This window comes from Aspergillus steynii (genome assembly GCF_002849105.1).
Source record: "Aspergillus steynii IBT 23096 chromosome Unknown P170scaffold_1, whole genome shotgun sequence".
NCBI lineage: Eukaryota > Fungi > Ascomycota > Eurotiomycetes > Eurotiales > Aspergillaceae > Aspergillus > Aspergillus steynii.
Genome location: NW_020194398.1, coordinates 5013291 through 5023492, shown reverse-complemented (window position 1 = coordinate 5023492; position 10202 = coordinate 5013291). Strand labels below are relative to the sequence as shown.

Genomic DNA, 10202 nt, shown 5'->3' with positions numbered 1-10202 from the left:
CTGGTTGGCTGATGCTGATTATCGCTAATCTAAGACCGCTGGGGGTTTTGAAGGATTTACAGTAACTGGCTTTGGTGGTGAGTTCATCGTACTCTTTCTTGTGCTCAGCTTAGCTCGTAAAAACCTCCTACAGCTCTACAGAGTATCATCGGTGAAAAAATCCCAACAACTGAATTCCACTCGTAGACTGGTATGTACATACAAACAGGAAAGGAAGAAAACAAATACGATTACATCTCTGCTCTATTTCTTTTCCTCCTCCTTCTCCTCGGGCTTGGGGGTAGGGAGCTTGAACTAGATATCAACCATGCGTTAGCGGACGATCGACCGGGGGACCTAAAAGAGAGCTTGTCTTGCATACCGATTCGGGAGTCTTGTCCTTACCCGGACCAACGGGCTCCCACGCAGCACTACCGCCCTCAAAGTTCCGGAAGGCTTGCGTCAATTCGAGCGGCTCGATGACAATCCGTTTCTTCTCTTCGTCGTACCGCAGCTCCGTGTATCCAGTCAAGGGGAAGTCCTTGCGCAACGGGTGTCCGTCGAATCCGTAATCCGTCATGATACGGCGCAGATCGGGATGGCCGGTGAAGAAAACGCCGAACATGTCGTAGACCTCACGCTCGTACCAGAGAGCGCCCTCGAACAGGCCCGTGATGCTGGGCACGGGGCTGGCCTCGTCGGCGTAGGTCTTCACGCGGATGCGGGAGTTGTAACGGACGCTGAGCAGGTTGTAGACGACCTCGAAGCGCTGGTCGCGGGTCGGGTAGTCGACCGCCGTGATATCGGAGACCTGGGTGAATTCGGCGGCGGTGTGGTTCTTCAGGAAGCTCATCACGGGGATGACGCTGCTGGGGGCAATGTGGAGGGCCAGCTCATCCTTCCACACGGAGAACTGCTGCACATGCTTGGGCAAGCACGACATGACATATTGGCCGTACTGGTGCAGGCCCTCGGCCTTGTCCTGGTACTTGTCGGCTTGGTTGATGACGGGAGCGCGGAGAGGGCCCTGGGCTGTTTGATACGAATTGGTCAGTCAATCGACAAGGAATCTATTTTTTCCCCGTCCAAGCAAATCAATTGGCGGGTCGGAGGAGCCATACGAGGACGCTGGGCCTGGCGCATGTTGGGAACATCCGTCGCGGTGGCCTCCTTCACAGCAGCCTGCAGAGGGGTCGACGAGAAGGCACGGCAGGCTCCGGAAGACCGCGCGGCCGAGGCCAGGGAACGGCCAGTCCCCAGGCGCATCAGGGAGCGAGCAGAGGCCATGGTGACGGGGCAATGGCAGAAGTCGAGGTAGCGAGAGCGTTGGGGAGGGTGGAGGGGGCAGAGACGCTCTTCGAGAGATCCGTTTCGCTCGCTTTCGCAGGGAGCTTTTCCGGGCGAAGGCTCGGGCCCCGTGACCCTCACGTGCGCGCTGACATAAGGGCGGGTGCAAACACGGCAAACCACGCGCAAACCCAACCAAAGCTTCACTTCTTCTCTTCGCCTCCATCTCGTCTCTTCGCTCTGCTCTGCTGCACTGCTTCGTCACCCCCTCGTCCCTCCTCTCCTACCCCACGTCCATTGATCTACGATTACTGGGATCTCGTTCTCTAATTCTCCTCTTACCTCCCCCCCGACTCGAGATTCTTTTCTTTTTACGGTTTCTTAATATTACGTCTTTTTAGTCCTTTTCTCTCTTTCCCCCCTTCCACCCCGGCTGGTTGATGGGTCTTGCGTCTTGGATCGCACAACTTCGTTTCTTTTGAGTGGTTCATAATCTCATATCCTTTCGCCAAATATGTCAAATCGCCAACAGATAGACTCCGTCATCGACGATGACGATGAGTTCTGGTACGTTGTGCTGTCGTTTGGGCTAACCCGTGCTGGACCCGTTGGGCTGACAACTTCACTTGTGTCTAGCCCCCTTTGCATAGAGGAATTCGATCTGTCGGACAAGAACTTCAAGCCGTGTCCCTGCGGGTATCAGGTACGATGCTTTGATCCCTTCGCTCCTCCCCTCCCTCGGCCCTAGATCACACCACCGTCCTGCCGTTCGCGAAACCAGCAGAATCTAACCTCGGCCGGCAGATCTGTCAATTTTGCTATAACAATATCAAAACCCATAGCGAAGAAGGTCGATGCCCGAACTGTAGACGACCTTACGATGACAGTACCATACAATATAAGGTCCCCGACGCAGACGAGTAAGTGCCTTTCCGAGACCCCAGCGGTGTTGGCTTTTCACCCGGTTCTTGGCACTAACATCGCATCCCGCGAAACTAGATTCAAGGCCGACTTGGCGTTGAAGCATCGAAAGGCTGCCGCCGCGAAGAAAAAAGAAGCGGAAAAGCGCGAGATCGAAGCCTCCAGCCGCAAGAACCTGGCCGGTGTCAGGGTTGTGCAAAAGAACCTGGTCTACGTGATCGGCCTCAACCCCACAATACGCGACGAGAACCAGCTTCTGCTAACCCTCCGCGGACGAGAGTACTTTGGCCAGTATGGCGACATCGAAAAGATCGTGGTCAGCAAGGCAAAGCCCGGCGGTAACCCCAACCAGGGTATCGGCGTCTACGTGACCTACGCGAGGAAGTCCGACGCTGCGACTTGTATCATGTCGGTGGACGGGTCAGCGAACGGCGATCGGGTCCTCAGGTAGGTCCACCTATACCAAATCATATCGGTCACTGCGGAATTGACTAACTGGGAACTAGGGCGCAATACGGGACAACGAAATACTGTTCTTCCTTCCTGCGTAATGAGCAATGCCACAACCGGAACTGCACCTTCCTACACGAAACGGGCGAGGACAGCGACAGCTATAGTCGGCAGGACCTTTCTTCGATGAATACTCTATCCAGCCAACGTTCGAACGGTGCCCCTAGCGGTCCAACTCATTCCGTTCCTCCGCATGTCACCCGGTCGTCGGCTCAGCCGCTCTCACAACCGATGCGCCGTCAACCCAGTAAGGATGATGCTGCCGGCAGCCGTCCGCCTGACGGGTCTGCCTTACCATCATCGGCGAGCTGGGCCAACAAGGATGCTCCGATCAACCGCACGAGACGCGCCAGTTTGACCGGCAGTCAACCGTCACAAAGTCCTCGACCGGCGAGTGCCACGGTTGCGACAGCCATCGAGGAGCCGAAGCGTGCCGACAAACCACCAGTGAACGCCCCCGGTCGCCAAACACCGTCACTGCCCAACGTACCGTCAGCTCCTCAATCGCCCGAAGCACCTCCGCCCCCGTCGGAACCCGAAACCCCTTTGCTGGACAATCTGATCAAGGCCGTCAACTCTCCGGAGTTCAAATTCATCTTTTCCGCGGCTGGGCTACCGGCGGAGGAGATCGCTCTTATTGAAAACCACCCGTCGTTTATCGATCCTTATGGGGGTGTGAAGCGCCGAGCCATGCGGGAGAGGGCCGAGAAGGAACGTGCCAAACGTGAGCAGGAGCTGTTGCAGACGGCCACCGTGGAAGAAGAGAGCCGTGAAAGTGGGAGTTTGCAACTCGGTGGAGAGCCGGATGATCCTCATCCTGTTAGAGGTCGCGGCAGTCGTGAGTCCCACGGCGCGATTCAGCCTCCGTCCCAACAAGGCACAACCGACAACTCCACCGTTGGCTCGCCAGTTTCCGCAGCAAGCCATCAGTTCCAAGGGCTTAACCTTGGTGGCCGCAGCCTGACTCCTTTGCAACAGCAACAGCTCATGCTTCTCAAGTCCGCCAACAATCAACAGGCCGGTATCGTGGACCCGCTGCAAAGTGGGATTAGTTCCGCCGCTTTTGATCAAGCTCAAGTCCGGCAAGGTCTCTTGCAAAGCCAGATGGCGCAGTTCAATGCCTTGCAAGCGCAGAACCGGCAGAATTCTCGATTCTCTTTCGCCAACGAAGCCGGTTCTAAGAACCTCCCCAATGTCCGCATGCTCAACCAACAGGCGTCTTTGATGCAGTCCGGGACACCCAACCCCTTGGCGGCCCCCAGTCCTCAACATGGACTCGGCGGTAACTTCTACACCAGTGGCGTTCAGGGCCCTCCCCCGGGACTGAAGACAGCCGGCACACCCCCCATCAGCGGCGGAGGAATGTTTGCTCAAGGGCACGGATTTACCAGTTCCAACCTTGGACTTGGCGGGAATGTCGGAAAGCAGGAGGCCAACCCGGAGTTGATGCGCGAGCTGCTGCGAGGCCGCAGTGGGACGAACCCCAGTGGACTACAGGGGCAGGATGCCGCAAAGCGTGAGTTCATGTTTCCTTTTCTCCAACAACACCAGACCCCCCCTCCCTTGACTCCTGCCAATGGCCTTCTCAGCTCTTTCTATGGCTCTCAGGCGGGGAATCTCTCCGAGGCTGGGTCACAGAAGCAGAAGAAGAAGGGGAAGAAGCACAGACACGCTAACACTTCCTCCGGTGGAGGCGGTGTAGTAGATCTTGCGGACCCGAGTATCCTGCAGGCGAGGATGCACCAGGTGGGTGCGAATGCCGCTGCTGGGCAAGCATTGTATGGGAGTCAGGGTCAAGGTGGGTACAATCACACCATGATGTACGGAGGCGGGTTCAACCGCTGGTGATTGTTGCTTCCCTCTTCTCCCGATCCCCTTACTCTCTTTCCCTTTCTTCCCCGATCTCTGTTCTGTTTCTCCTTTTAATGACCACCTCTTCTTTTGCATTCCCCTTCTACCCTTCATGACATGATATCATATTTCTCTAGATGGGTGCAGGATATGAGTTTGTTTTCTTCCGTTCTCGGATGTGATTTTTTTCCCAAACTTTTTGCGACGTGTTTCCTTTCCCTCGTCTTATTTCCACTTTGCAACGAAGCATTAAAGCAATCGGCTCTGAAAAGAACAAGATTATTCGGGCTTTGGCGTACCTTTGGCGTTGTTGAAAATTATGGAACCCGTGCTGTGTTTTCCCTGATCTCTTTCTGTCCATGTCTTTTCCACTCCTTTTTCTTTCTTGCTGTGTTTGCCATGCCCTTTGACCTCGTCCGCATTTCATGGACTGGAGGGCGACGTCCCCATTGCATGATGCCGTGGACACTCGGTGTCTTCCGGTGGCGGTCGTATGTATGTTCTTCATTTTTTGCATCCAAGCTGGCTTGAACTACAGCACCTTGGTGGCCCATTCGGCACGGTCATGGTTTTATGTATGTTAACCTCCCTGCCCTTGGCTTGGATAAACCCAACGCCGGGTGCTTGTCTACTTGAAACCAATTTCTCACAACCACTGTTCATATAGACGTCCTCCCTGGTGTGTCTGTCTGGCCCCATGGCCGGGGCCCTTTGATGTAATTAATCTGCCAGCCCTTCTTTCGTATCTTGTGTTCTGTTCGTTTCTTCTGGACGGTGAATCCCATCCGCCGGTCCTCTTTGTCTCTTGTTTGTGTCTGGCACGGGGATTGCGTTGGTCATTCTGTTTTCATCTCGCGCGTTGTGTTCTGTTGTCCTACTTCCTCCATGTCACCCATCATTCGTTGACAGGACACTCGGGCTAACCAACCTGCGTTAGTGGACGAGGAATTCCCTCCTCTCGGTGCAGCCTCCAAGGACAAACGCCCCGTGGACAGCTTTGGATTCCTGGTGCGGTCGCATATCCAGAGTGAATCCCAGGGCTCCGCCCGTGCCGGCACTCCTTCCCTTCCGCCGGGACTTCCTCTGCCTCACTCTCACCCGGCCTCCAGTCTCTTCCACAGTCCATTGAACCCCTCCAGTCCGACCTCGTCGGTGTCCGTCCTTCCCCCGGGGCTGAACATCCCTCTCTCGCGGCTGGGGACGCCGTCCCAGAGTCTCCAGGACCCGGCGTTCCGTGCCGCCTCTCCCGATCTGAAGGACACGCCCGAGATTGCGCCTCCATCTCACCGCACGAAGAACGTCTCGGAAATCTCCCTGGGCTCGCCGGTGCCGAAGTCTGCTAGCAAAGCTCGTTCGCAACCCAAGGATGATTTGACCGTTGCGGCCGAGAAGAAGGCCGGCAAGAAGGCCGAAGCATCCACCCAAGACAAAGGCTCCTCGAAAGCCAAACCCATGAAGCTGGAGCTGCCGCTGAGCACATCTCACCCTCCGGAAGCGTCCTCGTCCAAGGTCGAACCCTCGAATCAGGCATCGTCCGGCCCGGTCCCAGCGCCTCCATCTGCCATCGGTTCTCGTCCCAACACTCCTTTGACTGCTGCCTCCCGCCTTTCTGACTCCTCGGCCCCGCGTCAGCCTCGTGTTCTGCGGGTGGTGGACACACCGAAGGCAGAGACTCCCCCTCCTGTTTCTGCAACACCCTCCCACTCGTCCCAACAGCCGGTCGTGGCCAAGACGCGTTCCCGAAGGCCCAGCGTTTCCTCCATCAGCCGTCCTGACTCCCCCGGTGACTTCGGATCAGAAGCGGACCTCTATACTTCTGCGTCTGTGTCTCGTGCCAACTCTCCTCCTGCCTCGTCTCGGATCGGTTCCGCTCCGGTCAGATCCATGACCAAGAGTCAGGTCAAGAAAGAGCGCCGCCAGAAAGCTAAAGAGGCTGAGGCCAAGAAGCATGAAGAAGCCTCGGCGTTGGCAGCGGAACCAGTACAGGCACCCATCATGGGACGGAAACGCAAGACCAAGAAGGCCCCCACCAGCCAGACGGAGACTCCATCCCCGGTGCCTGAGAGCGCCAATGACACTGCCAAACTTGCCGCCCCTAGTCGAAATGACAGCGGTGACAAGCTTGATCAAAAGACCGAGTCCAAGAAGAGCAAGTCTAAAGAAAAGGAGAAGGACCAGAAGCCTAGCCCCGTGGAAGTGAAGGAACCTCCCACCCCGAAGATCGAGGCGTGGCGCTCGAACAATACAGTGGAGCAATTGATCAAGGATTCCGTGGCCAGTGGCGTTCCACCTAAGGAGCTCTTCGCAGAACGAACGCTGCCTCTGCCCATGTTGCTCGCCGAACTGCACAAGTCGGGCAAACTGGATCTCAATACTCATCCTCTTTTCAACCCGCCTCACCTCAACCAGCGTGTGGACATGAAGTGCCATGCCAACGACTACGACATTTTGAAGCATCCGTTCGAGCTGACCGAGGAGCATCGCAAAACCCTGCTGCGCGGTGAGCCCGTTCGTCTCAACGCTGATTCCAGCCTGCTGAAATATCGATGCCTCATCACCCCCCGCGGCTGTGTTTTGCGCCACTTGTCCCGTGAGGAGGAGGATCGCTACCTGGAACTTGAGAAGAACTCTGCCACCGAAAGCGATCCTTTCCAGGAATACCCTGCCGAGCTAGTCACCGAACCCGATCTTACCAACCGCAGCGGTGGCCTTGATGCGCTCTTCGCCACGCCCGAGAACTTCAATATCTGCTGGGTGGATGAAACTTCGGCTGGTCTTACCTCGGCGTCGCCTACAGCCGGCTTGTCCGTATCGGAGTCCTCTCTCATTTCCGGCGCACCTGCTCCGCCCAATGTACTTTCAGCCATGGAGGCGGACAGCACTCGCAGCCACAACTGGGCCATCGCCAATACTGCAGAGTTGGTCAACGCTACGGCAACCTCGGTGCGATCGTTTGCAGCGGCCACGGCTAAGCATATGCTCGGGGCGGCGGGCGTCGTCGTGGGCAGTCTCCCGGATTTGGACGACGTGGTGGGCATGACCGACGAAGAACTGCGCTCGTTTGCCGTCAAGTCTCAAAAGGAATTGGAGACATCGCGGAAGGAATTCGACTCTATTGACAAGAAACTCAATGCGTTGGTCAAGCGCAACAAGAAGCTTGCACAGCAGGCTCTGGCATCCAACTGAACGGCTTTCAGGTTGACTCTCATGGATACTTCCCCCGATGATCTGTATTCTTTTACGATATGAACTTTGTACATCACGCATTGTTTTCTTATTCATGTATCTTATCGTGGTTTCATTCCTTCTAGTTGTATGTGTATAGTTACGAAGCCAGTGCTTATTCTACTTATTCTGCAAGGTGTTTATGGGGCATCAATTGAACATTACCTCCTAAGGAGCTTTTCTTTTATCATTTTATGCTACTCAGGCCATCACACTTCCTTCGTACACGCGTCAAACATAGTAAGCGTCATCTCATTTATGGTTGGACAGGGTTTCCATTAAGTTGCTGTCCCTGTTCTTGTCGCTTCATGCCTTGCTATGGGAAGAAAGAAGCATGGTAACTAAGAACCTAGGTAGAGGGGTAGTAGTATGTGTAGTATGTATATACTGGAAGCGTCGATCTCATTGTGTCCTCTATAGTCCGTTAATCCCGTCTTTATACTCCCGCAGATCGTATTCCTCCGGGTATGTTTCCAGAATGCGCTTCAGCTCCTTCATCTGGGCCTGAGCCTCCTCGGTGACTTCTTCATAGACGCCGTGGAAGGCCTCGCGAATCGGCGGCTTCTTCTCCCGCTCTGCCTCCCCAAACTCCTTTAGGACGTTCTTGCGGTACTGCTCACGCGTCTCGCGCTCCATGTCCTCGTTCCACAGCCCTTCGTTCTCCAGCCACTTCCGCAGCCGGATGATCGGGTTGTCCCGTCGTTTCCAGTCCTCTACTTCGACGCGCGCCCGGTACGCAAAGCTGTCGTCGCTGGTGCTGTGGTGCGAGACGCGGTAACTCATGGCCTCGATCAGTACCGGTTTTCCGCCGTCTGAGAGCGCAATGCGGCGCGCTTCGCGCATGGCTTCGTACACGGCGAAGATGTCGTTTCCGTCGACGCGAATCGTGTCGATGCCGTATCCGATGCCGCGGCTGGCAATGCCGTCGCCTCGGTATTGTTCGAGGGTCGGCGTGGAGATCGCATATCCGTTGTTTCGGCAGATGAACACTACCGGGCAGGAGCGAGTCGCTGCGATGTTGAGCCCGGCGTGGAAGTCTCCTTCGCTAGCGGCTCCTTCGCCGAAGTAGCAGGCCACGATGCGGGGTGGCGTGTCGGGGTTCTGGAGGGCCTGCAGTTTGAGAGAGTACGCTGCGCCAGACGCCTGGGGAATTTGCGTCGCAAGTGGGGAGGAGATTGTGTGCTGGTGAAGGCGATTAGCTTGGTCTGTCCTCTTGCTATATATAATTGGGGTCTTAGTACTTACTGTGCGCGGATAATGCGATCCGTAGTGAACTGGCATGTTGCGTCCACGGCCGTTGTCGTGGCAATTGGCGAATAGTTGGCTCATGAAGTCCTTGAGTGTGAATCCTCGCTGTTGAAACACGCCAGTTTCACGGTACTGGGCAAAGACTACATCGTCCGGGGTTAAGGCTGCGGCGGAGCCCACGCTGATACCTTCCTCTCCGGCAGATACCTGTATCGATGAATTGACCTATTAGCCATAGTGGTTCAAGAATTAGGGATTGGCCTACCATGTAAAAACTTATTCGGCCTTGTCTTTGGGCCTCGAACATCACCACATCCATTACGCTCACTGGAGGAGATTAGTGCCAGGTCCAGCAAGACGAAGACCAAAGTGCCACCAACCAGACAGCATATTTTTGTACCATGTGAGAATCTCCTCGTTTGATGCATTGAGAGGTTTCCGGTCCTTATCAACCAGCACGCCGTCGGAATCCATGACCCGGTAGGTAGGGATATGGGACGATTCGGAGGGATTGAGGAAGGCCATTTCGGTCGTGAATTTGCTGTTGACGGCACCCGGGAATCGGACCCTAGGATTAGGCAGAACGTGATCAGTTTCACTTCTCGATCCCCCATTGTTTATCTTCATGTCATGTTCGAAAACCGCTTACCGGTCCGAGCCAGGGCGCTGAGAAACCGAACTTCCCCATCGTCGAGGAGCGGCGGAGAGGACACGGGGGCCCCGCGAAAAGCGTCCCAGAAGACTCAAAGACATCGTGCCAGTGTTCCCAGAGAGCAATTGTCGAGGAAGCCCGAGAGGAAGAGGGGAGAGGAGGGCGATAAAGGGCAAGTCCGGGGAATGCGGAGGAGACGGTTGGCCTCGGCGTCCCACGTCATGCCGATCCCGCCAATAGCCGTGCTGACTCAGCGGCTCATCTCCGAGGTTCACGTGGAGAGGAGCTAGCCGCAAGAGGTTAGGCTGTTCGCCCGAAGTATACGGCATCCACGAAGCCCGCCACTGCCATCATTCCGACTCTCTTCATCCCTCCCTCCATCAGATTCCAAAGGGTCAACCGGCAGCTGCATGCAACCTTCAGGACTTTATGGTGCGCAGTCAATCGGATTCATTTGTCCCCCCATCGCTCACACCGCTATGTAGAGTCGCAATCAGCCCGACATGCAGGTCACAGTCAGCCCGACTTG

The 10202-nt window shown here is 55.9% G+C and overlaps 3 protein-coding genes across 3 annotated transcripts; 1 reads left to right on the top strand and 2 right to left on the bottom strand.

The window, feature by feature from the left end:
• Nucleotides 1–163: 163 nt before the first annotated feature.
• On the bottom strand, nucleotides 164–1314 carry P170DRAFT_432890 (complex I 30 kDa subunit family protein). The gene is made up of 3 exons (XM_024848363.1): nucleotides 1101–1314; nucleotides 362–1011; nucleotides 164–294 (listed from the first exon to the last, which is right to left on the bottom strand). Exons 1-3 carry the CDS (start codon nucleotides 1264–1266, stop codon nucleotides 244–246), a joined length of 867 nt encoding a protein of 288 aa, XP_024710654.1. The 5' UTR covers nucleotides 1267–1314; the 3' UTR covers nucleotides 164–243.
• A 185-nt stretch (nucleotides 1315–1499) lies between these two features.
• Nucleotides 1500–7947, top strand: P170DRAFT_375041 (CCR4-NOT core ubiquitin-protein ligase subunit MOT2). The gene is made up of 6 exons (XM_024845305.1): nucleotides 1500–1833; nucleotides 1903–1969; nucleotides 2071–2186; nucleotides 2266–2634; nucleotides 2694–4495; nucleotides 5486–7947. Exons 1-6 carry the CDS (start codon nucleotides 1781–1783, stop codon nucleotides 7732–7734), a joined length of 4656 nt encoding a protein of 1551 aa, XP_024710653.1. The 5' UTR covers nucleotides 1500–1780; the 3' UTR covers nucleotides 7735–7947.
• Nucleotides 7948–8019: 72 nt separating this feature from the next.
• Nucleotides 8020–9832, bottom strand: P170DRAFT_432888 (thiamine pyrophosphate-dependent dehydrogenase E1 component subunit alpha). Its single transcript, XM_024848362.1, has 5 exons — nucleotides 9671–9832; nucleotides 9402–9589; nucleotides 9287–9348; nucleotides 9019–9228; nucleotides 8020–8955 (listed from the first exon to the last, which is right to left on the bottom strand). The coding sequence occupies exons 1-5, from the start codon at nucleotides 9772–9774 to the stop codon at nucleotides 8188–8190; spliced, it is 1332 nt and encodes a 443-aa protein (XP_024710652.1). The 5' UTR covers nucleotides 9775–9832; the 3' UTR covers nucleotides 8020–8187.
• Between the last annotated feature and the right edge of the window lie 370 nt (nucleotides 9833–10202).

Bases quoted from the DNA above. Each gene is read 5' to 3' on its own strand.
- P170DRAFT_432890 (XM_024848363.1), bottom strand. From the start codon at position 1,266: ATGGCCTCTGCTCGCTCCCTGATGCGCCTGGGGACTGGCCGTTCCCTG. The intron at 1,012-1,100 runs GTATGGCTCCTC...CGTATCAAACAG, and splicing joins GCGCCAGGCCCAGCGTCCTC to CCCAGGGCCCTCTCCGCGCT. The intron at 295-361 runs GTATGCAAGACA...GTTGATATCTAG, and splicing joins AGGACAAGACTCCCGAATCG to TTCAAGCTCCCTACCCCCAA.
- P170DRAFT_432888 (XM_024848362.1), bottom strand. From the start codon at position 9,774: ATGTCTTTGAGTCTTCTGGGACGCTTTTCGCGGGGCCCCCGTGTCCTC. The intron at 9,590-9,670 runs GTAAGCGGTTTT...GCCTAATCCTAG, and splicing joins CAGCGCCCTGGCTCGGACCG to GGTCCGATTCCCGGGTGCCG. The intron at 9,349-9,401 runs GTTGGTGGCACT...AATCTCCTCCAG, and splicing joins GTACAAAAATATGCTGTCTG to TGAGCGTAATGGATGTGGTG.
- P170DRAFT_375041 (XM_024845305.1), top strand. From the start codon at position 1,781: ATGTCAAATCGCCAACAGATAGACTCCGTCATCGACGATGACGATGAG. The intron at 2,187-2,265 runs GTAAGTGCCTTT...CCGCGAAACTAG, and splicing joins AAGGTCCCCGACGCAGACGA to ATTCAAGGCCGACTTGGCGT. The intron at 4,496-5,485 runs GTGGGTACAATC...AACCTGCGTTAG, and splicing joins GTATGGGAGTCAGGGTCAAG to TGGACGAGGAATTCCCTCCT.